Source organism: Nipponia nippon, unplaced genomic scaffold (assembly GCF_047370975.1).
Source record: "Nipponia nippon isolate SJK-2023a ecotype South Korea unplaced genomic scaffold, ASM4737097v1 scaffold_1, whole genome shotgun sequence".
NCBI lineage: Eukaryota > Metazoa > Chordata > Aves > Pelecaniformes > Threskiornithidae > Nipponia > Nipponia nippon.
The window spans coordinates 144706283-144731349 of NW_028262290.1; the positions used below are offsets into that span (position 1 = coordinate 144706283).

At 40.8% G+C, this 25067-nt stretch overlaps 1 protein-coding gene across 2 annotated transcripts in view; it reads right to left on the minus strand.

Moving 5' to 3' along the window:
* The window catches only part of CUBN (cubilin), a 148811-nt gene that overhangs the window by 85963 nt on the left and 37781 nt on the right, over positions 1 to 25067 (minus strand). For both annotated transcript variants that reach the window (XM_087775875.1, XM_087775882.1), the window contains exons 24-28: positions 24207 to 24367; positions 23493 to 23674; positions 22686 to 22842; positions 19993 to 20180; positions 6321 to 6480 (exon numbers count right to left, since the gene is read on the minus strand). In XM_087775875.1, coding sequence (XP_087632001.1) covers positions 6321 to 6480; positions 19993 to 20180; positions 22686 to 22842; positions 23493 to 23674; positions 24207 to 24367 — 848 coding nt within the window. The remainder of the gene's footprint in view (positions 1 to 6320; positions 6481 to 19992; positions 20181 to 22685; positions 22843 to 23492; positions 23675 to 24206; positions 24368 to 25067) is intronic.

Genomic DNA, 25067 nt, shown 5'->3' on the forward strand with positions numbered 1-25067 from the left:
GGCCAACTGGCAGAAAGTCCATATATTATGTTTCTGCTCTTAAATGGATGAGGTAAACATCAGTTCTGTTGTGCTTTTTTGAAAATGTAGGTGCTAGATGATTTGAACAAAATATTTACAGACATAGTTAAGAGATCAAAACAAATGTTCCTGCCTTTAAACTCATCTGCTACATCTATGGAACACTAAATTGAGAAAAACTCAAATAATGATAGAAAAACTTTTTTAAATGCTTACCAACTTTGTATATGAAAGATCTGCCCAGCCTCAGAATGAAAAGAAAGAATTATCCAGGAATACTGTTTCAAAATGAGAAGCAAACTTTGATTCACCAACTTTGCAGCTTGTATTTCAGTTCCTGGAACATTATGGGTCCTTACTAGTCACAAACTTTTTGTCTTGAATATTTTAAAAAGGCGAACTTAGAATTTGATCCCTGATTCACTCAGTGTCTTCCCCATTTTCATTAGCCACAAAATTCTTGTAGCATTATCCCTTTCTTTGACTGGATCACAGATACAAACCATCAAGGAAAACTAAACTGCAAGTATTTTTCATATTATTTGTGTGTTACCTATGAACAGATTCCCTCACTTAAGATGCTTATACTAGGCTTTGAAATCTGCCTTGGCAGATACTTAAAATAAGCAGAATAGATATCAAACAAATTACATTCATATGAATGCTGTTCAGGCTGAAGATGTAGATGCAGATTTATTTACATACATAGATGAATATATGTGAATATATATATGGATTTTGCATTTGAAAGGAAAACTTCAGGAGAAATGCCAGTCCTGTTTTTTTGAAGCATGCATTTGTATGTACCGTATCCTTTTCCTATTTTTTGAGCAAGCTAAGAAATACATTTTGATTTAACCTGGAATGTAATTTCCATACAAAAGTAGCCTGCCTACTTTATTAAGATATTGAAATAGGAAAAGTTTAAATGATGATGTAATCATCTCAGCTAATTAAACTTCTTCCATCTCTGGCATCACCATTAAATGAATACAAACCTTCTCCCAATGTTTACATTTGACTGCAAACATCAGATTAGAGTTTGCTTCTATTCAAATAAATGGAATTTGTGCTGTTTATGGCAACAAAGTAAAAAAGATTTGATCTTTAGGGGTAAATAAAAATGAGGAAGCAGAACCTATAAATTGCTGCATGACTTCAGCTCTCACTGAAATAATAGTGAAATAAGCTGAAACCATTCTGTTCCTAGTGAAATATCTTTAAAAGTTTTTCTTAGCACAGAAATACACAGTCTTGCTGTATGTGGACAGCTATACAGACAGCTGCACTGTGGAAAAGTTTCTTGCAGCTGAACTGCATACGGCATATGCTCAGTTTGTGCAGACCTCCTTGCAGTCATTTTGGAAACTTCAGCCTTGCGGTTAAACTGAGGGGAAAAAAAGGGAGGGGAGATACTCTTTTAGTCGTGTAAAGGTCCTGGAATTCCCTTGAAAAATGCTTAAAACAACTACCTAACCTGGTGTTAGTTGCTAGGAAATCAGACAACAAATAGAAAGCTCAGGAAACATATATTTGGTGTCTTTGCTTTCCTCTGGCTAAAATCTAAGTAGTCACTGAAGATGGTGCAAGGGATAATTTATAGATGTCTTTCCATATTACTGCCTATCTGGTTAGCAGATGGTATTCATTAACCAAAGAAGAATCCCTATTCTCATAAATAATTATAGCTGAATAGAGAAGTAGTAATCTGTGGAAACCTCTATTATTTGCAAGGTTTCAGATTTATTCATGGGTATGTTTTAGCCACATGCTAGAAAAATCCCTTCCATAAAGTTTAAAGTGAACTGGCACTGTTCCTGTAAAATCAGAGTTAGGCAAATGAAAGGATTCAGAGTTGTTCCATTTGTTGTGCTCATGGTGAAATATTTCAGTAAACGTTAACTGACTCTAGCTGCAAGGAGCATGTAGTATGAACATTTGCCTGTACTACACTAATACTTGCATGAAGTATAACTTGGATTTGATTCTGAAATCTTTTGCTCTCTTGAGTAGGTTTAGTTCATAGAATATTATCCAATGGAGCAAGTGGGATATTTTTTGTAATGAGAGTTTTATGCAAGAGAGTAAAAATTCAAGTGAGAAAAAATATTCAAGTGAGAAACTGTTTTTTTTTTCTTTTTTTCTGAGTTGTTAATCACTTCTGTAGCTTTGATTATTATTGTTTTATCAGTCTCCTGAATTCTGTTATTTTCTTCAACATGTTCCAATCTGAAATCAGTAAGATGGATAATAAATAAAGATAGGCTACTGGGACCCAGAGACCTAAAGGCAAGTTTAGGCATTTAAACAGGAGGTGAATCCTCCAAGATACTGAATGGCCGCAGTTCCCATATCAGCTGCCAGTGTTCAGTGTTTGAAAAAAAAAAAAAAAAAAAGCCATTTTCTAGCTTTCAGACATTGATTGAACTATTTAGCAGCAAGCACCTTCAGAAAATTTTGGCCCTTATTCTTATATATTAGTTCGGGGGGTGGGGGAAGGTCCAGCTTGCTGAAGAAACAGAAGTTAATTCATCCTTAGCTCTCATAGAGAACATATCTATGTTTTTAATAGCCAGACTGCAATACAAAAAGGCAGCTCTGAACATGGTAGCACCCGCAACTCAAAACAAATGCTCAGGATTTCAAAAGATCAGACCCTGTGCATTCTTAGACTTAATGTGACAGAAAGATACTGAAAAGGAATAGTCATTTTTGAAAACTGAACAAATGGCAATTTGTCACAGGCTGCACAAGAAATCAACAACAGAGTTATGATTCAGGCTTCGGAAATCTGCGCCTCAGCTCCCTCATTGACCTGCAATGCAATATTCTCTCCAGCAATCCTAACGGATGCCTGGCAAATGTCTTCTGCATCCTAATCTAATCTCTGTTTCTGTTATGCTTCCCTGAAGAACTAACAAACTATTTCACATTTTACCTGACACATATACTGAAAACCCCAGTCTTCAGTTATTGTATGCCTTTTAATAGTTTTCATCTTCTGAAAATACAGACCCAGAGTAATGAAAACTTGTCTTCTCATGAATGAAGTGGCTTTCTCCACACCCTGTCCATCAATTGTTTCTTAGGGAAATTCAACAGAAGGAAGATGATAGTGAAGGAAAAGAGAAATACAATACTTAGGGGCTACATGATTCTTTTCTCAATAGTGTGCTTTTCTTCTTTTTTAAAGGGGGAATTAATCTGTCACAGAAAACAGAATACCGGGCACAAATTTTGACTATGCTGAGAAGAGCCAGTTGAATTTATAAGCTCTACTGACAATCAAGCAGCCTAATGAGTAAACTTCCAATGAAATGCAGATGTATATATAAAGCAGTCAGCTCCTACATGTACATTGCTTAATAAGGTAAGTGACGGGTCTAGGAAATACGTGTCTTCTCAGATAGTGACAGTTGTCACTGGTGTAATTTTGCACTGAGAGACCTTTGGCCTTTTGGCCTTCTGATTTTTTTTTTTTTTAAGGAAAGCAATTCAGTTGGCGTGCCATCTTTGCAACATCCAGACTGTTACCAAGAGTTTAGTCTTTCTCAAAGGGTCAAAATATGACCCAAAATATATCTGCCTGTATGAAGTGTCCTAATAAACAGCAGAAGTGGAATGAGCACTTTGCAAATTCAAGCTTTCCTCTGTTGAATAAGCCTCTTGAGGCCTTGGCTGCAGAATAAAACATTAGTGATTTAGCCAAATCAATTCCAAATCCAGCCTCATCAATGAAAACTCCTTAGATGAACAGTGTTATTTCAGAACCAAAACCACTTTTAAATTGAATTCTTTGTACTACAGCTTTACATCCAAGTTAGAATTATATAGGACGTTTTTAAGCATAAATAACAGCATTCTCCTAAGATCAGTTACTAATTCTGCCTTTGGGAAAGCCTAAACACTGGGTTTCCTTCAGCAACCCAGATTAACAACTCGGCAACTGAAAAGCAGTGGCACAGCAACTGGAAAGATCAGATGCAAATGTTTCAACTCAAAACACTTCAAATTTGTGTTGTGCATGGCAGCAGGAGCTCTTCACACCAGTTATCAATGAGGTAAGCTTTTGGCTTTTTGTGATCATCTCATAACTGCAAGCAAAGCTGCTGGAAAGAGTGTCTGAAATGAACTGTATCAGGCACATGGTGGCAAATACAAGTGCTGCTGTCTTTTACCACCAAAGCATGTGAATGTCCTTGATATATATCTCATAGATGCTTCACAACTGCCAGTTAATGAGCACATGGATAGCCTGAGAAATAGTTCACAGCAGCTTCAACTCCAGAGCATACATTTGTCACCTGAGCAGAAGTAAAAGCTCTTCTTTCAGCAATATATATAGCCTTGTTATTTTCTTGCCAGGTGAGATGTTACCAGATCCAGGTTTAGGATTTAGGATCCCCCTTTTAGGGATTTGCCCTCAGGGAAGAGGAGACCTGAATGCTTCATTCTGAAATACCCAACTCAAAGCTGCATCTCCTGATAAGTTCCCCTAGACTAAGGGACTTTCTCCACGGAGTTTTTTTTGTGCATTTGAAAGATTTTCAGAAGGGAGAAGCAAATATAGCACCCTGACCACAGGAACACATCTAATTTTACCCAGTCGAGAGCAACGGTATATGCCCAGACAACGTAGCCACCAAGGGTAAGAGGAATACCCATATTTGTGCATGATAACAAGCGAGAAAAAAAGGAAGTGCCTGCATTGAACAAAAAGAAGATGACTGTGGTGAGCTCTGGAGGAATTTGCACTCATATTACAGGCTGTCAGTAGTCGCAGCTGTGACGTTCAAAGCCAGCAATGACATTCCATAGGAGCCAGCCCTATCTGAACACACAGATCCTGCTCTGCTGCTCAGACACAGCCTCATTTTAGTAGTCTGGGCCCTGTGCAGCGTTAGGCTACAGTTTAGTGTCCAGGAACTAACAGAGGGGCAGTGCTGGCTGACACAGAAGTGAATGTGTCAGTGCAAAAAAGGAGTGCGGGGGGGTGGGAGAGGGCTGGAGAGTCCGGGAAATGCTTGGGGGAGGGCGGGACGTGTAGGGAAAGCGCAAGAGTGCTTACCACGCAGGCAGATTCTGGAAAGCTTTGAGCGCTTTAGAAAAGCAAGTTAACCCAGCACCATGGCTACTCTATGGAGCTGATGTCATTTGGCTGTGCATAAAAGCCTCCACTTTTTCTTCTTTTGTGCAGTCCCAGAATGACATCACCTCGAAGCACAAGAACGTACCTTTGTGCTGCAGCATTTCCCCTGCTGGCTCCTGCCACACATCTCACTCCTCCCGCATACGTCCCTCCTTTGCCCAGAAATGATCCTTGACCTCCGCTGAATGCATAACACCACTGTCTAGTCGACGAGCGCCCTTTGGGAGCCCGCAAACGCCAGCAGTCTGTGGTAGCGCAGAGGAGCTCCTATTCAAACAATATATAGCATGCCATACACCTCAGCAACCCACAGTGGGGCCTCTGCAGCTGATTTCATCTGCTTTACAATGCTGTCCAAGCTGAATGGTGTGAACTGATTAGACAGACAGGGCAACTGTAGTGATTTAATTATTTTCAAGGTTGGATCCTCTTTGATGGGATGTACAATGGCAAACAATTTAATCTTGTTACAGTCCAATATTGCTGTTAAATAAGCAGAATGAAAAAGTTGCATTTGCAGCCTCGCTTATGAAGAAACTGCAAATATCGTTTATAGATTTGTTTATAATTGGTGTGCATGCTTGTCTATTTAATGAGGCCTGTGACAGCCTTCGTGACATACAAGAACAAGAGAAAAAACACCCAAAGCACATCCTGGCCAATGTCCTTTCGTGCAGAGCAGGGGGGTGGGGGCAGCTGGAAGTGAGCACACTACCCAAGAAAACAATCACCATTAAATAAAACTAGAGAGAAACCTGCACAGAAAACGCAAGCCTATAGGAATGGGGCAAACTGAGGGCTGAGTGTTTCCCGTTAAAGCCCAAGTCACCCATGGTTTCCCTCTAATAGCATATATCTCCTGTTCAGTACAGAAATTCTGCAGATGCCCCTCATCCCTGTGCCTGTTCCTGCCAACGAAAGCATATTTCACTAATAGCTCTCAGTCTCTGATCAGATGATCTTCGAAGGTATGCATGTGCAAAAACGTCCACTGGGAAAATATTTGAGGAATTATGAGAAAACGCAATGTTTTTAGAGCTGTAATGGGTTATTTCTACTTAGCCGACATAGGGTGGTGCAACCTGGGACTCCATTACACATACAGGGAAGAAGGAAACATACCTTCCCAGAGGAAACCTGGTTAACTTACCATTAACATGCCACAGCATCTGGAACCCACTTCTAGTGTTCAGTCCGTCAGAATAAAACACCACATGAAGGCTGGTCCCTGTAGTGCTCCCTGCCAGTGGAAGAGACTGTCCACAGAAAGTGCCTATCAGGTTGGATTGAACATCAGGCCCATCATAGAGCTGAAATGAAACAAAAAGTATCCCAGTGAGTAAAAAGCAGCTCCCTAATTCTTGATGTTTTGTATACGATGTCAAAGAAAAAGCTGTGAGACTTCTTGCACTAGCCACCTTTGCACAGCAATATGAGCTCTGTGAAGCACAGAAAGATTTGGATGAAACAATGAGCAAATATAACTGCAATATGTCTTTAAACGTGGCTGTACACTGTGTACAGTAGGAAGGTTTTGCTGTTTCTGTTTTGGTGTGTATTGGGGGTTGCTGGGGAAGAAGATAAAGGGCAAATGGCAATGAACTGGAATAGAAAGAAAAAGGGGATGTCACGGATCCGATTTGACTGTGCGTCTAACACGCTCAGTGCCTCCAAACCCCTCGGTGACAACTCTGTTTACATCTTCATTTCTTTAAGACTGCATTCAGGTGATTTCAGGACTGACTGAACTTGTGATGGAGAAAACCAAGCAGTCAGCATCACCAGGGCCTCCCAGAGTAGTGAGGACAAACTGAAAAAGTAAAGTAAATCCTCAAAAACCACAAGGCAAACTTCACATGTGTTTATTTATTGTTTCATGATCTTATGCTAGTGTCCTGCTTTGGAGGAGAAGTGGACTGAGTCATGCTTTCTGAACTTTTATACATAGAAACACTTTATGTTTGATCTCCTAGTCATATTCTACATGATGGTATTTTGACAGTCAGTGTATTGGCGAATACTGCCAGCCTGAAAACCTTTCTGTTCCCCAAACACAGATGAGAAATCCTCCATCCCACTCTTAAAACATCACCACTCAAAAAAAAACCCCAAACAAATAAAATGCTAAGCAAATATTCCTGTATTTAAATCTTGAAATCTGAAGTTAGTCTTATACTCACATTTAAATGAAAACACTTAATACAGGTTTTGCTGGGCTGGCAGTAGATGCTTAGAGCTTTTAAGCCTTTTTACATGAGTTGTCTCCAAACAGGTTTAAAGGGTCTTTCAAATCCTAGTTTTGTGACTTCTTTCAAATCCAGTAAATCATGCTGAATACGCGTCTATGTTCCTCACTAAATATTCCAATGCTCCGTGTCATTTTTCAGGGGTGAGGTGTATACTTTTTGCAAAACTGGTAAAAATGAGACATTTTAGCTAAATTGCCTTTGACTTATGATCATAGAATCATAGAATGCTTTGGGATGGAAAGGACCTTTAAAGGTCATCTAGTCCAACCCCCCCTGCAATTGGCAGGCACATCTACAACTAGATCAGGTTGCTCAGAGCCCCATCCAGCCTGGCCTTGAATGTTTCCAAGGATGGGGCATCTACCACCTCTCTGGGCAACCTGTTTCAGTGTTCCACCACCCTCATTGTAAAAAATTTCTCCCTTATATCCAGTCTGAATCTACCCTCTTTTAGTTTAAAACCATTACCCCTTGTCTTATCGCTACTGGCCCTGCTAAAATGTCTGTCCCCATCTTTCTTATAAGCCCCCTTTAAGTATTGAAAGGCTGCAATAAGGTCTCCCCGCAGCCTTTTCTTCTCCAGGCTGAACAATCCCAGCTCTTTCAGCCTTTCCTCACAGCAGAGGTGCTCCATCCCTCTGATCATTTTTGTGGCCCTCTTTAATACATTGATACCAGATTGCCAGTTGTTGTCAAGCTAGGAGTTGCTTTATTATTTCTACTTTTGTTACTATGATTCTTAAAGTTTAGAAACCCAGCAACCCTTGTGCTTTTTTTATCAATTTGCCACAGTTTCTCTGATCTTCTGTCTCACAGAGCACATCTTTCTAACACAACCCAGCAAATTACTGGCACAGAAACTTGTCTGAACATTGTCATTGTGAATTTTTGGCATGCTTCCTTTCAGAATTTCAGCAAAGACTTTTCTCTGTTCTGAAGCCATCACCGTAAAGTTCTCTCTATGCAAAGAATCAAACCTACCATCTCTAGAAAAACAGCCAAGGTTTATTTATCTTTGCTCTCCATTCAAATTTCTTTTCCAAATATCTCTGATTCCACTAAGAGTTCTCCTACACTCAACACCCATAGTATGGAAGTATGATATTACAGTAAATATTGGTTAACCATGCTAGCTACTAATTTTTGCACATGTTTTCTAGCAGACTTACACATGGGAATGAATAATTAAACCCTCAGGTTTCTGTTTGAGATGTTGGTCTTGCAGAACCTTCAGAAATCTTGCTGTTGATTTAAGACATAGTTGGTGCCAAGAAAGCTACTCAAATGGTTTCAAATCCTCAAGCAGACAGTCTAGTTTGAAGGTCTTTTTTTAATAAAAAATAAATGGAATGTAGTTCAGCCAGAAGTTAGGGCCAAATTGCAGGAATAATTCTATGGTAATATTGCAAGGCTTATTTTATGGCTGGTGACCCTGAATCCTTTTGCCTTTCAATCCTCTAATACAATGAAAGGCTCAGAGCATGAGAAGTGTATTGGAACTTGAGAACTATCACTCCATTTGGTATGGTTTCTCTACATGAAATCAGAAAAGCTTGAAAGTTTCTAATTGCAGACCCACTGCTGGTAGTTTCTGCAAAGCCTTGATCAGATGCGCTTGATAATAGATATGAAATTGTCATAAAGATTAGATGTTAAGAAGTTGAACACCCCTCTGTATTCTTTCCAAATGTAAAGCTTGAAGGACTGCCTCACAGACAGATGAGCTGTCCCATGCTCAGCATTACAGTTATGACCTTCCTCCAAGCCAGGCTGAGCGCTTTACACATTCTTTTATGGCTTAAGTTCAGCAAAATGAAATAAAGTCAGATCCAATTAGATTTTTTAATAGTACTACTTCCTTCGACAGCTTTGTGGTATATACTACTCATATTTCTGTGGCTTCAAGCCATGGAAATCTTACACCAGAAAAATATGAATGGGGAAGAATGAATCAATGTGGAGATCATGAATCTGTGCTCTGAATAGAAGCAAAAACTATGTTAAGATACAGATTCAACGATCAGCTGTTAGCTTTAGTGATTACAAATGAAAAACTATTCTAAAGAACTATGGACTAAATCATACCCAGAAACTTTCAAATCCAAACAAGAATACCAACCTTCCTGAGTCTCCTGCAACTTTGATTCATCAAGCGAGTGTTATTTTTATCGAAGACAGCAAATGTCACATTTCTATGTAATTTCCCCTGAAAACAGTCCGTCAGTTTTTCAAGACACAAAGAACGGTTACTATGGCAATCCCTTCATGCCGCGCTGCCCCGTGGGCCTGGGTTCAGAGCAGAGTTTTGCAGGAAATTCGAGTGCCTGGCCAGCTGCAACTCATTGAGAGAGGCAGAGCGCGACTGCTAGAATTACAGCAGTTTTTTTCGAGCTGTCTTTCACTTCTAAATGAAGGGAACAGCTGTGTGTTTTCACAGGGCATTTTGAACTTCTCAAACCGCATTTTGCTCTCACACAAATATGGCCAAGTGAAACTGAAGCTGAACGCAGATCTCATGAGCCACAATTTCTCTTCTGATCTCTGAGACAGTGTTTCTTGTTTAAGGGCCTGCTTTGTCAGCTGTGCTATCCTAATGTGCTGCAAATCAAGGGAAGATTCTTCCCCAGGCTATATGAGGCAAGGTACTCCCTTGGTCTGTGCAAGACAATTGAATTTTGGGGCAGTATATTAGCCACTCCGGTACCATACTTACTCTAGGAACTGAGGATTGGGCTCCCTCCCAGCCACTCATTGGGAAGAAAGCGCTTGCTCCCTTTTCTGTGTTGATATTTATTTTGTAATTTATTTATTTGTTCAGACCTTTTAGCCTCCAGCAGAAAATCCAAGGGCTACGTAATGATTTTGGCAGACAATCCAACAGGCAAAACATGCAAACAGTTGCAACACATGTTCAGATCCTTAGCCCCCCCTCTTTAATTGAAGCAATTGCCCAGCAGCACCTGGAGTGCTCCATTTCATCAGCCTGCACCCCGGCAGCGGGTCCAGGCAGGGATGCAGTACATTCAGACAAATTATTAGGCATGGGCTCAATAACTGTTACAAGAAACTCCTTATCAGGCTGCCCAGGATCAAGCGTATAGGCTGACACAAAAGTAAAAAGGGGAGGTACTAGCTCTCTAAGGGATGAATCAAGCTGTGGGACTGCCCTGCAGCGAAGTGGCAGCTGAAAACCATCTGCTGTACATTGGAGTGGAGCTGGGACAGCAGGACTAGCCTAGGCTGCAGGAAGGGTTCGGCTTGGGTAGCTCTTCCAGAGGAGACACCATGGTCACCAGTATTACGTTTTAGCTTTTCTGACTCTTCAGCCTGGAAATATGTTGCTGACACCAGTAATGATGCTCTGGAGGCCACAGCTGTTCACCTCTCTTTGGAGGAGCAAAGCAAAGCAGGACGACCTGCATCACAGAGAAGCTCATTGCCAGAACTGGAGCGAGGGTTCAAGGATGGAGCTGACCAGAAAATGGAGTTTCTGATGGGTGGAGAGAAATAAAGATCTCAAACAAATGGGAGAAAAGAAACTTTGAACGTGTTCCATTTGGGCATACTCGAACCAGGGACATTTTTCTAGCCGAGCACCTTGTCAAGCTTATTCCTTATTGCACAGTGAGACTGACAGGAGCCTTCCAGACAGGTAGTGGGACTCCATCTGTTCAGTTTTCCTGGCAGGAAACTGTTTTATTTTTTTTTAAGGCAGAATTTCAGTTTTCTCTTGGAGAACTTTATTTCTGTGAAAAGGCACATTTTTTCATCAGGAAAATCATTATAAAAGGAAAACCCCCAGCCTAACCTGCTCTGGAAAAAAGCTGCTTAGATACATTAGTTAGGCACAACCCATAGTCTTGATCCAGAGATGATGGAGTCTTCAAAGACAAACTTTCAGTTTCATATGAGGGGAAAATCTGTCCTATGAATACTGACAGTTCTCAGTTTTATGGTACTGTAAATAAGTCTATTATCTGATGTCATTAATTCATTATCTAATTATGAGTAATTATATCAATAATTGTCTCAATTTGAGTCTTGAAACAAACTGTTTGCAGTCTGAAAGCCTTTTTACAGTGACCAGCAGCAACAGCCCTGGGCTGTATTTGCAGAACTCGGGAAAGGAGGTTGCGCCTTGAACCAGACCAGCGTAGCTGTGCATGCCCCACCCATTGCCGCAGCCTCTAGGACATCCTGGAAGAGCTATTCTGACACACACAAGTATCCCTTTCCTCTTAGAAGTGGGAAACCCGATATGGGATTGTTTTGACCCATCTAAACACTACAGGCAGTGATTACAGGTATCTGAGCAGCTCTTCCTGAACGGGTCTTTTTTGAAAAGGAAATTCTGATGGCATTACAACAAAAATGTTACCAGAAAACAAAATGAAGCAAAAACCAGACAATATACTCCTCATCCAAGTAACAGAATGCACTCCAAAGTGAGATCACCATTAATTGTTAAAGCAAGAATTAACACAAATAAAAATAATCCATTTCCAAGCAACACATTTCCTTCTAGAAGAACTAGAGTGCAAGCTTATGAACCTGCAGGTCTGTCAGCCAGAGAAAAAAAAAAAACAAACTAAAGCTCCAGGATGTGGCACATCGCGCTAGCTTAGCACCACAGCAACATAGTTTTCACAGAAACAAAGGCAGCTTAAGACATTGAGTGATTTACTGTGTGGGGCCTTCTTATTTCTGCACAAACAGGAGAACAAAATAAGGTTATGTTTGTGCTTGCATGATGAAAAATGTTTGCAATTGCCACTAGAAAAAAGCCCACCTTAAGAACTCATTCTAAATAATGTTTTAATATGATTATTTAAATATGTTTATGCCCTAGATGACCTTTGATAAAACTCCTTGCTCTGACCACCATAAGCAACTTTCTTGTCTCCACACAGTAACACATTTTCACTAATTAACCAGTTTATTCCATAGTACAATGGAGTTTGACATCGTGCATCACTAGAAATATAGGCACACTGGTTAATCTCACTGGGATTTATCTAACATATTGACATGTATAAATGCCTAGTTTTTTAATAGTAGAGTTGTATCTGGGTCTATGTTTTGTCTTGTAACCTGAGCCTAAATACTCAGAGCCCTTTGAAAGTTTCAAGCAAAGTTAAATTCCACATTGGACTGCAGTGATATTTTTTAAAAAGAATTTTTCATCTTTTACATTACCACTTACTACCTTCTCAAAGAAAACAAGAATTTCTTACTACAGGCAAATCTGTTCATTCCTGTCTTCTAGGAAAGGTTTATTTCTGCAAATGATATAAAAAAAATCATTTTCTTTAGCAAGGCTCTGGATTTATTATAAGAATGTAAGAAATGCAGGGTGTATCTTTGGGTGAAATTTTAAAATTGTTTTAGATATAGGAGTAGGAAACAACTGCTGGTTAAGAAAGGAATGCCTAGGAGACATCCACCTAGTCAGTCAACCCTACGAACCGTATTTGTTCAGCATGGCATTTTAAATCCCCAAGCCTGTATTAGGAAAGCACCTCCACCTAATTGCCATGCTGTCTGGATGGAGAGGGTCCCAGGCACGGAGCAGGCCAAGTCAAAAGCAAGGCAGTCCAGTGCAAGAGTGCCTCCGAAAAGCCTGCCTTTCTGCTAACTGCTGTGGGTGCTTTGACCTCAAATCATGGCTCCATTGCCTGGGGCAAACCCAGGCTGCCCTGGTGTCCTGTTCCTGAACCCATGTCTCTCCCCGAGGTACATGCAGGGGTTTGCTGTCATGGCCAGCATCCAAACAGGTCCCTGACGTGTCCCTCCTGCCTTTGCCGAGCCAGGGGCTGCTTGGGGATCCATGCCCTTGCAGTAGTGGGATCACACATGCCTGGTCACAAGGCTGCGGCTATTTTGGTAAAGTGGCTGCTTTCCTCAATGCCTCAGAAATTGAGGCGGTTCCTCCACAGCGAGAATCCACTCGTGGTGGAGGGAGCAGGACTACTTTTGAGCTTGGAACAATAATATTTCCAAAGTTATTCTTCAACAGAAAGCTGCTACTGTGGGAAAAGCTCCTTACAAAGAGACGGGGCTGTGCCTAGGGACACAGCAATTGGGAGTGGGGGCATATGAAAAGGTGCATCTGCTCTGAAAAGCCCAGGGGGGTCTGAGCAGTTTGCAGCGCTGCTGACCGGCGTGCAGGGCTGAGTGCTGCTCCTCACGGGCTTTGCCAGCCCAGCTGAACCAAACTGCCAGCACAAGCAACATCACACTGACACCATCAGAGGCCAGAGAGGGCAGGAATCCCCTCATTTGAGAAACTTTGCATCATGCATAACTACGACAACTGAGAAGAGCTGCAGCTTGGTCTCGGCAAATGAAGATGGGAAAAGCGGGAAATATTCCTGCTTCTTAGGCTTTCAGGAAAGCAAAACTGCCTGCTCATGGGAACAACGGGGAAGGGAGAGATAAGACCTTCTTCAAAGTCCAGTGTGGTTTTCTCTGAATCGTCTGGGGGCTTCCCTTTGATGAGGGGAAGCTTTGACCAATTCAGATGGGGTTTCTCCAGTCACCACGTAATTTTGTATCGTGATGCCTGTGCTGAGCGGGATAAGCCACTTCATTGTGCAGACAGTCTCCCAGACACTGGCCAGGCTTTCCAGCAAAATTTGGAATACAGAAGAAGAACAGAGGAGAGAAGAATCCAGCTGCAACTAGATGAGTCCCAAATGCCCTTTCCCCAAAAAGGAGCATGCACGCTACCATCATATGGTAGTATTTCACAGTCACTTCATTGTACAGTGCTTTTTCCTGAAGGTACAGGCAAAGTCACATTGCTCTGAGCTGGCAGGGTGTGGGAAATGCTGAGTCCATGAAGGTCTGACTCATTTTGTGAGTCCAAGAGCAGAGTCTGTGCTGGCTTCACTCCTGCTTCTTGTCATTTGAGGTTTCTGTAAGCACCATGCAACCCTTTCATCACTGACAAATTTAGCTGTCTTGAGGGGTGGGGGTATTTCTGTGCACATTTGTAAGTCTGCTTCTAAGTAACCTTTCAAACAGCAAAGCCAAAGAGTGCTTCAATTCTGGCAATGCAGGCAATTGGAAAAACAAAAATCTGAGCCCTGCGCTAGTCTTGTCTAGGGTGGGCAGCTTTTGGCCCAACTCTCTCCTGAGTATCCAGATCTCTCATTGAAAATCAGTGCAAGGGCTAAGATTTCCTTGTGTACCTATGGTGATGCCTGCCACAGAAACCCAGGGAGAATTGTAGCTTTTATCCTTACAGTCTTACACTGAAGGACTTCTTGTGGAGGCCCAGAAACCCCTGAAGGAATTCAGGGATGGGCTGGCGTGCTGCCAGCTTGCATGGTAATACGTTAATGGATACCACTGCAGTCTGGCCAGCAGGCTGTAATTTGATGTCTGTGTGCAGAACCTAGATGGATATATTTAATATATCATCTGCTTCCCCAGGGTGATATACTACCAGTGACATTTTGTAAATCAATGCATGGCCATAAGCAAATCCATTCCCTGTGCTTGGAGAATTTCTGCAGCACTTTAAAAAGACACACTCATAAATAAAACTTAATAATGTTAATCTCCTAATATGGTTTAAGCATATTTACTAATTACAAGTACAAAGGCAGTAAAACTAGAAACACGGTAAGCTTTTTTTTTCCTATGATAAGCTAGTAAAAAAAGAAGATGACCAGCTGAGTGCAAGTGACAATTATCTAATACAGTATTCCCAGATGGAGAAAAAGGATATTATGGCACATCCCTGGAATGCTACTGTGGTTTAAAAAAGAAAAAAAAAGGACATATCCTGTTACCACCAGAAGGAAATGAAACAGTTCTCAGGAGCAGATGCCATATTAATTACTGTACTCATTTGATAATATTCCACATATAAAAGTGCAATCATATTTTAACCACCCTGAGCCTAATTGCTGAAAGAGCCTGGACTGCTTAAGTAGACTGGCAGTAAGCAAGCAAGGAAGTGCTTTATTCCAAAGAGGAACTCAGTCCTGCTCTGCAGCAGAAGGAAGGCCACTGTTGTAATCAAGCAGTGGTTTGCACCCATAAAATGTTCTTTTGTGTTAACCCAATGATAATTCCACCCTTGCCACTAGACTAACATGCTGCACAGACCAAAGGGGTGAGACTCAAACAGAGAGCTCTGAAACTTGTCTTGCTGCATGAGACAATTTTACTATCTGCTTATCAGGCTGGTGGCATCTTGCAAAAGGCTGGGCAAGGTCTTCCCTGTACTTATTAAAAGCAGATGCTAAACAGACTGGACTTCAAGGGATGGCTGTACTTTCTGAGCAGAAGAATGTAGAGGGAGATTGTCACTGAAGGACAGAAAGATTAGGGGTTTTCAAATGATATTTTTCTTGGATAAGAAAGGAGTAAATTTCAGTCCTACTGCAAGACACTGATCTTCAGGGTAACAACATGACATTCTCCTTACTTATAAAATAGCTTTGCCTCTCTGCACATTATGTTCTGTCATACTAAATAAGAAGGTAATTCATCATTAAAGATGGGGAGTTAAATATAATCTTGTTCAGCTAACAACCTGGTGAATGTAGAGGAAGGAATGACATTTCTATGTCATTGTCTGCAATATCTCACTGGCTACAGCCTGATGACTCCTCTAGAAAGACTAATGTTAGGTTATTAAGCCAAGCCACAGCACACAATATAATTTAAAGATCATCCAATCTAATTACAGTTAGTGTAGCATCACTAGGAAACAGTCTGCTATTTGGTATGCCCTGTATCATATCATTGCCGCTTCTGAACATGTCTTTATCACAAGAGATTAATCTCATATTCTTGCAACTTTGCTGTAAAACTCCTTCCAAAATGTCACACATCCTATGAGCATTACTAGCAATGAGCCAACATCCTCTGACAGGCCATGAAACACTGCACGCTGCTCATTTGCTGAAAAAGCGCTCATATGAGATTCGTGCTAGAGACTGACATTATAAAAAACTGCAGTTTTGCCTCCCTCCCACACTGCCCCTTCTCAACTTCTCACACCTATGCACCGGGGCAGAAAATTGCCACCAAGTCAGAAGAACAGGGCTTTTTCCTTCCTACTTGACACAGGTACAAATAGTTGTATGTGCTGAAGCAGTGGAGATGCAGGCCCTGCGCAGGCCAGACCAAGTCAGAGTCACTCAAGGCTCCCTGCAGAGAGGTTAATGCTGCTCACCATGAGTAACACCAGCCAGCTGCTACAAACTGCGGTCTGGCTCACAAGAAGCATCCCATGATCAAAGGAGAAAAGGAAATAGGTAACGCAATACATGGGTGACTTCTCATTGTACAGCTGTGACTGCATTTCCATCTGGGACAGCCACGCACTGTACTTGCACTTACTTGTACTCTTTGGACATCTAACTATCTTTTTCCTTGCCTGTATCTGAAACAGTTATTTGCTCTAAGTGACGATAATATCTTTGGTAACTGACACCCACTAGGAATACTTGTATATAGAAGCTTTTGGTTTTGTCATTATTCTACATACTTAATTTCTGACTCATATGTGGACTAAGCCAGGAAGCACATAGCAAGTTAGTATATTCTGTGTATATCAGAATGAATTAGTCACATGGCAAAATGCTCTTCTTGTATACTACATGTGGGTTTGGGTCAGAAGTGTAAGTCATAATTAAACACAAAGCTGAAGAACAGGCCCTTTTCCAGTATGGAGACTGGACCAAAACCACAGTGGCCAGCAGGCCAGGTCCAGCAGCACTCAAGAACGCAGCTTGCCCTGTCTAGCTGTCCCCACCCCACCAAGCACCATGATTTTCTCTTTCAGAATTCAGAAAGATTTCAGAAAAATCAGAGCTCTAGTTTGAGACATTTGCAATGTCATAAAAATATGTCCGCATGCATTAAATCTGTTTCTCCCACTGTCTTCTCAAAGCAGCTCTGCTGTTCTTTATCTTTTTTTTTTTTCAACTGCCATTTCTTGATTGTATTCCTCTCAGACAGGTCAGCTCTCTGCCGTAACACCACTGCAACATTTAATCTTGTCCTTCTTCATCACATATCGCTTTCTGTTACTCCCTTTACCACCACAACTGTCATCATCGCCTAATCCAACCTAACAGCTAACTCTTGTCCTTCCCATCCCCAGCCTTCCAGCAAGTAGCAGCAAATATTGTCACCAAACTTGCCAGCTGCCACAGAGCACCAGGCTGCTACTGTCAGGGCTGCCACAGAGCTAAGAAGACAAGTAGAGTGTTGCTGCCTGCTGCAAAGGGCTGAGGTGGGAGAGCTGCTGCCACCAAACCCAAAAGGAGGTGGGAAAAAGGGCACCTGAAAGCTTCTGGGGAAAAAGAGCACCTGATCAGCACCAGTGGCCACTCTGGTTTATGAGCGCAGCTACATGGAAACTGTCTGAGCAGCAGCTTCCCATTTCCTCCAAGAAAACAGTGAAGAGCTCTGGCACATGGTCCACGCACCACCCACTTGGACTACAGTGAACAGGATTATACCTCTATTTTCCCAGTGTTAGTCAGCCAGGGCATCAGAGCTTTCCCCTTTTAGGCCCCTTTGCAATAAGAGAATCTCAAAACTAGCATGTGGCAGAAAAGTAATTTATCTTAGCTGAACAGCTATGAGTCGGGGTTTTTTTATTAACCTTTTTTCCAATTTGCAGTGGCGTCAGACTCCACATGGATTTCAGACAGAAAAGTCCCAAATATCTGCAGTCTGCTTAGAAAGTGAACTGCACACTTGTTCCAGATGATTCCCCCTTTCCCCTACACCACAAAGCACTGACAGCCTTGCCAACATGCTCCCCTTTCGCAAGAGGCAGGGTGGGAGCAAACACTATTCAGTTCCCTGGCTGGTTCAACCTTGTTCTCTTTTTTACACTATGGCACATATTTGTGCAGCATGCGACAACCAAATGAGAACATCTTTTCCAAGCGGTATTTCTTAATGGCATTATGTGAAAGATTTGTAAGTAATGTCACATGAATTGCAAATTAAAGCCTCAACACACTTCCATGACTCTGTTTTTCCCTTGCATTTTCCTCTTTATACCTCTTTCAGTCTGTATTTTCTTTGATTGGAAGCACTGAAAAATTGTTAAAACAAAGAGTGCAAGTACTTCTCTGCTCCCTGTCTCCTCACTCCCTCCCATATGTTTTATTTCTGTTCTTTTAAGTGCTTTGGATCAGGTCCTTGCCTCTGGCAGTATTCCTCCAGCCTTATGTCTAGAATAGCGTCTTCTGGCAAGTCTCTTGCTCCTCACTGGCTGACTACTGTGTGCAGGGCTCCTGCTTTTCATGGATCAAGAGCTTAGGCATCTTGAGACTAGCACTGGCCCTTCTGCTTGGCTCCAATGTTTCCTTTTCAGCCTCCTCACAAAAATGAACCAGGGTTTAATAGTTAGTTCTCAATACAGTGCTCCCTTGTTTATTTTCTTCACATGTCTATTCTTTCTTTCCATTCCTGGCCACAAAGAGAAGAAAGCTGGGAGAACATTACTTTTGCCAGTTTATTACAAATTTTGAGCTGTGAAAGCTGGCATAGTAAGGAGGTAGACGGAACGAGGGAGGACATCTAGAGGGAACAGATTATCCCATCACCAGGCCTGTTGCTGGACCTTCTGCAAGACCCCAATGAAAGTATCTCCAGAAATGTGGGCACTATTCCTTAGCCCTCTCCTTGGCTTTAAGTAACCTTCTCTAACACTTCTCTAAATTTCAATTTCTCTTGTGCAAAACCTAAGTAGAGTAACAGGGGCTACATTCTGGCACCCTGTACAAGGGTGAGATCTGAAGGATGGATTAGTTCAGGAAAACAGCAAAATTGTAAGAAGAAGATTATAATCCTCAGCATAGCAGTGATCATGATTACACTCTACTTCACACAGTATGAAGTACAAAACTGAGAGAAAATATCTTTTCAGTTGTCCTAGAAATAAAATTTTTGAGGAAATGAAAATAAAGGGTACTTGGCTTTAGATTGACTGGATGGTTTTATTTGGCTAACAATTTCTCATTTTGTTTGTGGGTAAATTCAGTTTCTTTCAGTCCCTTTAAAGAAGCAGATTAATTATGAAAAGGAAAATATAAACAGGATACACAGCAACCCTCCCTTTAAAAATGTAGAAATAACACATTTTAAAGCTTTTGAACATTCCCCACCCCTTCTCAGATAAAACCAAGAGGAAAATTATTGGGCTCATTGTGTTTTTGCAATCAATTTACTAATCTCAGGATTTCTTCTTTACATGAAGCTGGAATCATGACATCTCACTTCACCCATAAAAGCCAGTGCATCTAATCTAAGGTGGTAGCTAGACTCTCTGTAGCAAGTCTAGACACCTGCAAAGTGATTCATCCTCCCTATTGCAGACATCTGTCTTAAGGTAGGATGAAGTGCTCTCTGGCAATGCTTCACTCCCTGCTGATCACGGAGGAAATAGGGAATAACTGTTTGGACTTAACACTTGAGTTTTAACGGCTAAATGTAGATAAGATAAATTTCTCCTTTGTTTTCTGCATCTTTATTGTTTTTCTTTATTGGAGAAGACCTGATTTTTCTTGTTTCTAGAATCTGGGTACATACCTTCAAGGAGTCACGGTCACAGTCCGATCCATCTTCTACATCAAAGGCTGTGAAGCTATAGTTGAGTGTGTTCCCCTTTGTAGTTTGGATAGTCCAGTTGCAGTGCTCATTTAATGGGTAATTATTTGGATAATTTAAACTTTCCAATATGCCATGGCTACGATTAACAGTCAGTACTTCATGGCAAACTGAAAAGAAAAGTGATAACAAATTATATTTGTGCAGTGCTTATTAACCCAGTATCTCAAAAAATTACTAATTGAAGTTACTGACAGCATTACAAGGTGAGAAATGTCTTTATTTACAGATTAGAGAAATCATGCAGAAAGAGAATCATGACCTATTGAAGAACATATTGCATATGTTGCAAACAAAATCCAGACTTTCCAAACTTGAATCCTTCAGCTCTATTATGTCCTTCTTTTCTGATACTTGCAGACTCATCAGTATATGTAGTACATATATTTTTTGGCAGTTTTCTTTAATTCTAAATGCCTGGTTATTCCTGAAACATGTTTTCTTCTATTTATTTTTTTTTCACCTAATAATAGAAATTTGCCCTGTCATTTGAAACAATTTGGGGAGGGTGCTCAACAAAGATTGATTAATGGGTTACAGTGGTTTATTTCAGCAAACTGGAAAAAATAATCCCTGGCTAAAACAAAAAATGGAAAGTGAACTACTTGTATTGGATTTTCTAGCTCCAGGAACTGGAAGTGATCATGAAATTCTTTAAAAAGGAGCCATGATTTTTGTTGTGAGTCATCTAATAACATCCTAGCATTGGAACTGGACACTCACCTGGAATAATGAGGTGCAGAGAAAATGAAAAAGAAACTAAGCTAGATAAAGAGTGAAATTACAATTATGGCATTAGGTCAGTGAGTCTCATTTTCCTGTATCCAACTTTCACGAAAGACAGAAAATATCAACGTGGGCAATCCTTCGTCTGGAGACAGCATACAATGTGTATTGGGAGCAGAGAAGTGGGCAGGAGGCGGGGAGCAGGACAGGCTCTTTGCCTTGTACAGCAGATCTGCAGTGTTTGAACAGCAGAAATAGCTGAGATACACTTGCAAAATTCTTCTATTGTCTGTCACTAGGGATAATATACCTACCTCCTGCAATTTTTTTTTATTCTTTCCAAATGATTCACAGAGCAGCAAGGTCTGTGTTTTTAGGACTTCAAAAGGCTCAGGATACAACTGAAGGTCAGGGTCAGGTGGAGTGGAGCCTGTCCGCAAAGCTACACTGAAGCATACAACTGTTTCAAAGGACAGGATGAAGAGCACAAAATGGATTTTGAAGAATGCAAGACGGGTAAAAGCTGCTACCCCCTGCCGTCAGGATTTTATTAGAAACATGTCAAACACAAAGGTGCCTTTGAACGTTAACTCAATAACATGTTTTCTTTTGCAATGTTTTCAAATTCATCATTGCATTTCTTTCATGTACACATAAATGCATCTGGCATCTAAGCATCCTTATTTTATACCACTACTTCCTACATAATTTAGGTTTTGGGCAAGCCATTGAAAGCTTTCTCTGATGCACCTTCAGGAATTAAATATGAATGTAAAGTGTAGATCACATTATCTGATAGCTCAGGTTCTACATCTGAGTGCTTTGAAAGTGCTCTTTCTGTGTAATTAATGAAAGCAGGGGGAACTCTTTCCTAATATGTCGTTTTGACTTTGCAGTCTGAAAAGTACATGGTAGGTGAGTCTGTGATATCTTTAAAGAATGAGGGAGCCAAAGCTCCCTCACTCTTCTGATTATTGTATGTGCCATGTGTGGATGAATAGCTTTGGGTTTTTTGTAATCCATTTACTACTGTCCAAACCTAGGACAACTTAATGTCTACAAACCTAGAGCAATCTCTATCAATTGGGCATGTCACATGCAGGGTACAAAAGATGCCTGCAAATCATTTTGTATGTGGTGAAATTCCATATCTTCCAATGTGCATTTAGCCATATATGCTAGAGTGTATAAGGAGAAAAGTAAACACTGGGACAATATTCAAGGTTATGACTGGGAACAAAATAACTTCAATTTGTTACGTATCTTCTTGGTTTTTTTCTCCAAATGTGACTATTCTGATACTTCTGGGGTAGAACTATTTTACAGAAAAATGTTTGCAAGAAAAATGTGACCCTTACCATAAGAGATAAAAAAATGAAACTTTTTGAAGTGTTCCAGGTAGGCTCATCCTAAGCACCCATAATGATCCAGGATGGCTGAGGGTAACTCACTTATCCTTTGCCATCCTGCCTCACAAGCAGCTAGAAGAGCAGAGAAGCTTGGTCTATCTGCCTTCTCTGTTAAAAAGTCAGGAGACTGGGTGAGCAGACGAGGAAGAACTGTCTAATCTGCTCTGTTATGGACTTCCAGCACTTCTTATTCTGAGTAAATCTGGAGTGGTAAGTGCCACTGGTGCAGGTAATAGAAGCAGAGCCACCTCACCAGCTTTCTTCTAGGGAGGAGATAATCTCCATCGTGGGTAGATGAACTGATAATTTTTAGCTCTCTGTGTTCTGTGACTGTAGCAGACTGGAGAATCTGGGTCAATAATATGCCCTATACATTGTCCTCTGCTAATGAATAGGTAAGATCATGGGCTGCAGGAAGCAGTTTCAGGAACAAGCTAAAGTGTAGAAACATGTTCTTCTCATCTTCTTTTATTTACTTACCCTGTTTGTATTTAGCGAAAAAACCTCCACCTCGCAGACTGCTATCTGTCCTTAGTTTTACATACATGCTGTCTCCACTGGAATGGATGGGTTGCGGTATCTGATTCCCACAAAATTTACCTAGCTGTTTAGCGTTACTGCTGTTGCCATCATATACCTTAAAAAAAAAAATTTAATAAAGCTGATGGCTTTACAAATCCAAGTAATTTCCCCCTGACAAATGTCTGCTTAGGGAATTGTTACTGGGTATACAAGAGGTTAAATTCTATTTCTGCTCAGAGGAAGCCCGACAGGCATTTCAGAAACAAGCAAATCAGTGGTAAAACAGGAAGCCAGTAACTGAATACTGGTGGGTCTTGAGGGGCTTACTTACCAAGAGGGGAAAACTGCACTCCATTTCAACTCTATTAAAAATATTAAAATAATTTATGCAACAATCCAAATATGAACTTTGGGATTAACAATAGGGTTCTTGACACTGTTGTGCCTTTTTCATTGTAATTTACTAAGAGAGCATACTAAGGCCTCGGTCCAAACCACAGCAAATTTAAGAGATATAGACAGATTCTTGTTTCAGTGGCCTTTCTATCTAGACATAAATGCTTTTCTTACCAGCAGCTACACAGACATTGCTGCCTTAACTCTCACTGCTCTGTGATATGAAGGCAGCATGTCAGCATGGAGCTTTCCTATTCTGGGTCTGTTCACTTACAAACATTTGAAGACCAGGGCCACGTGATTTTCCTTGCCTGTGCACCCATCATACTCAGCTGCCTCCTATGGAGCAAAGTGTCACAGGGTACATACCGCGAGGTAATCAAAGTTGCACTTTGGGTGATACTCTAGATGGAATTGTTCAAACTGGATTTCGAATGGGGTTCCTCTGCTTCCTCTGAGTAACCAGTAGCACTCTGAATTATGGTAATATGGCATAGGGTAGTTGGGAGACATGAAGATACCAGAAGCTGTCATCAAAGTCCCACCACAACCTGAAAATGGCAAAGAAACCAAATCACCATTTAACACCTAGAAGAGCAGAGAATTAGACATGGTGTGTGAGATTCATACTACTGACCTCCTTCACATGCCCTAAACATTTTCCGTGATACCCCAAAAATCTGCATTTACCCAACAGTGTTGTAAGCAGAAGAGAGCCCATAGCACCTAGAAATATTAACTGTCTAATTTGAAGAGTGCTCCTCATAGATAGTTAATCTCCAGATAGAAATCTCTCCATTAAATTCCTGGTTACTGCTTTCCTAAACACAGGAGAAAATTGATGCTACATTATATCTAGGGAATAGTATATCCTTCCCTATGGAGAAAAAGAAAGCCCAAGGATCAAGAAAGTTGTATCCTTGATCTTAACAACATGAATATATGTTGCCATATAATTAGCAGACACATTTTAGAAGATGTGAAACAGAAAAGACGTGAGGGAAAAGGTGAGAAATTAAATACAAATGAAAGATCAAAAATGAGATGTGTAAAATGGTTTTATACTTGATACAGTCATTTTACCTGCTGATGTACCGTCCCACTCTGCTGAAAATCCCTTTCTTGTGCCAAATATGTCACTTACAAACTTTATCCACAGCTTGTTACCATGAGAGATTATAACAGGAGGCAGGTCTGTACTACAGTATTTTCCAAGAGGAGGAGAAGTTTCATAGCCTCCATCTCTAGAATGATAGAAAAGAAAAACCTTGGGTCAAAGAGGGAAACCATGAGAAATATTAACAAATCAAAAATCTTGGGATTCTTTCAGGCCTGGGAAAGACTAATCCTGGCTCTTCATCTTCCACAGCAATGCAGCTACCAAATACTGGAGGAGTTCTGCTACTTGCAGGAAGAAGTCCTACCACAAGCACCTGCTTGCTGGGTATGTCTACTCTCTCATCTCAGCAGCCTGTCCAGAGTCTGTCAATACAATGACAAACTCAAGAAGTGTCTCAAGGAGACTTGATGCTGCAGAGGCAGGACCTTCTCTGTATTTTACAAGGTGACAATCATTGGTGTAACCAAAGGTAATCTTCTAATTTGAAGAAATAACAGTTTGCTCACTTCTCACTGTTTAGCCTGGCACAAAACCAGATGAGCTGACCTATGAAAAAAACCATGTTTATTTGCCACCACACAAACGGGAACCTATTTCTCAGAACTGATATGATGCGTGTTTTGAAATATTTTCTTAGCATTCAGAATTGTTTCTACAACCTCTTATTTCCTATTTTTAAATTAAGTAATATTTCCAGTAATATTTTCTAATACTGTAATCAGGATGCACATCTAATGTTCTGTTTTGCTACCTGCACATGTCTCATGGGAATAAAAAAGATGGTGACAACCTGCTTATCAATTGTTTTCTAACCTTATCTTTAA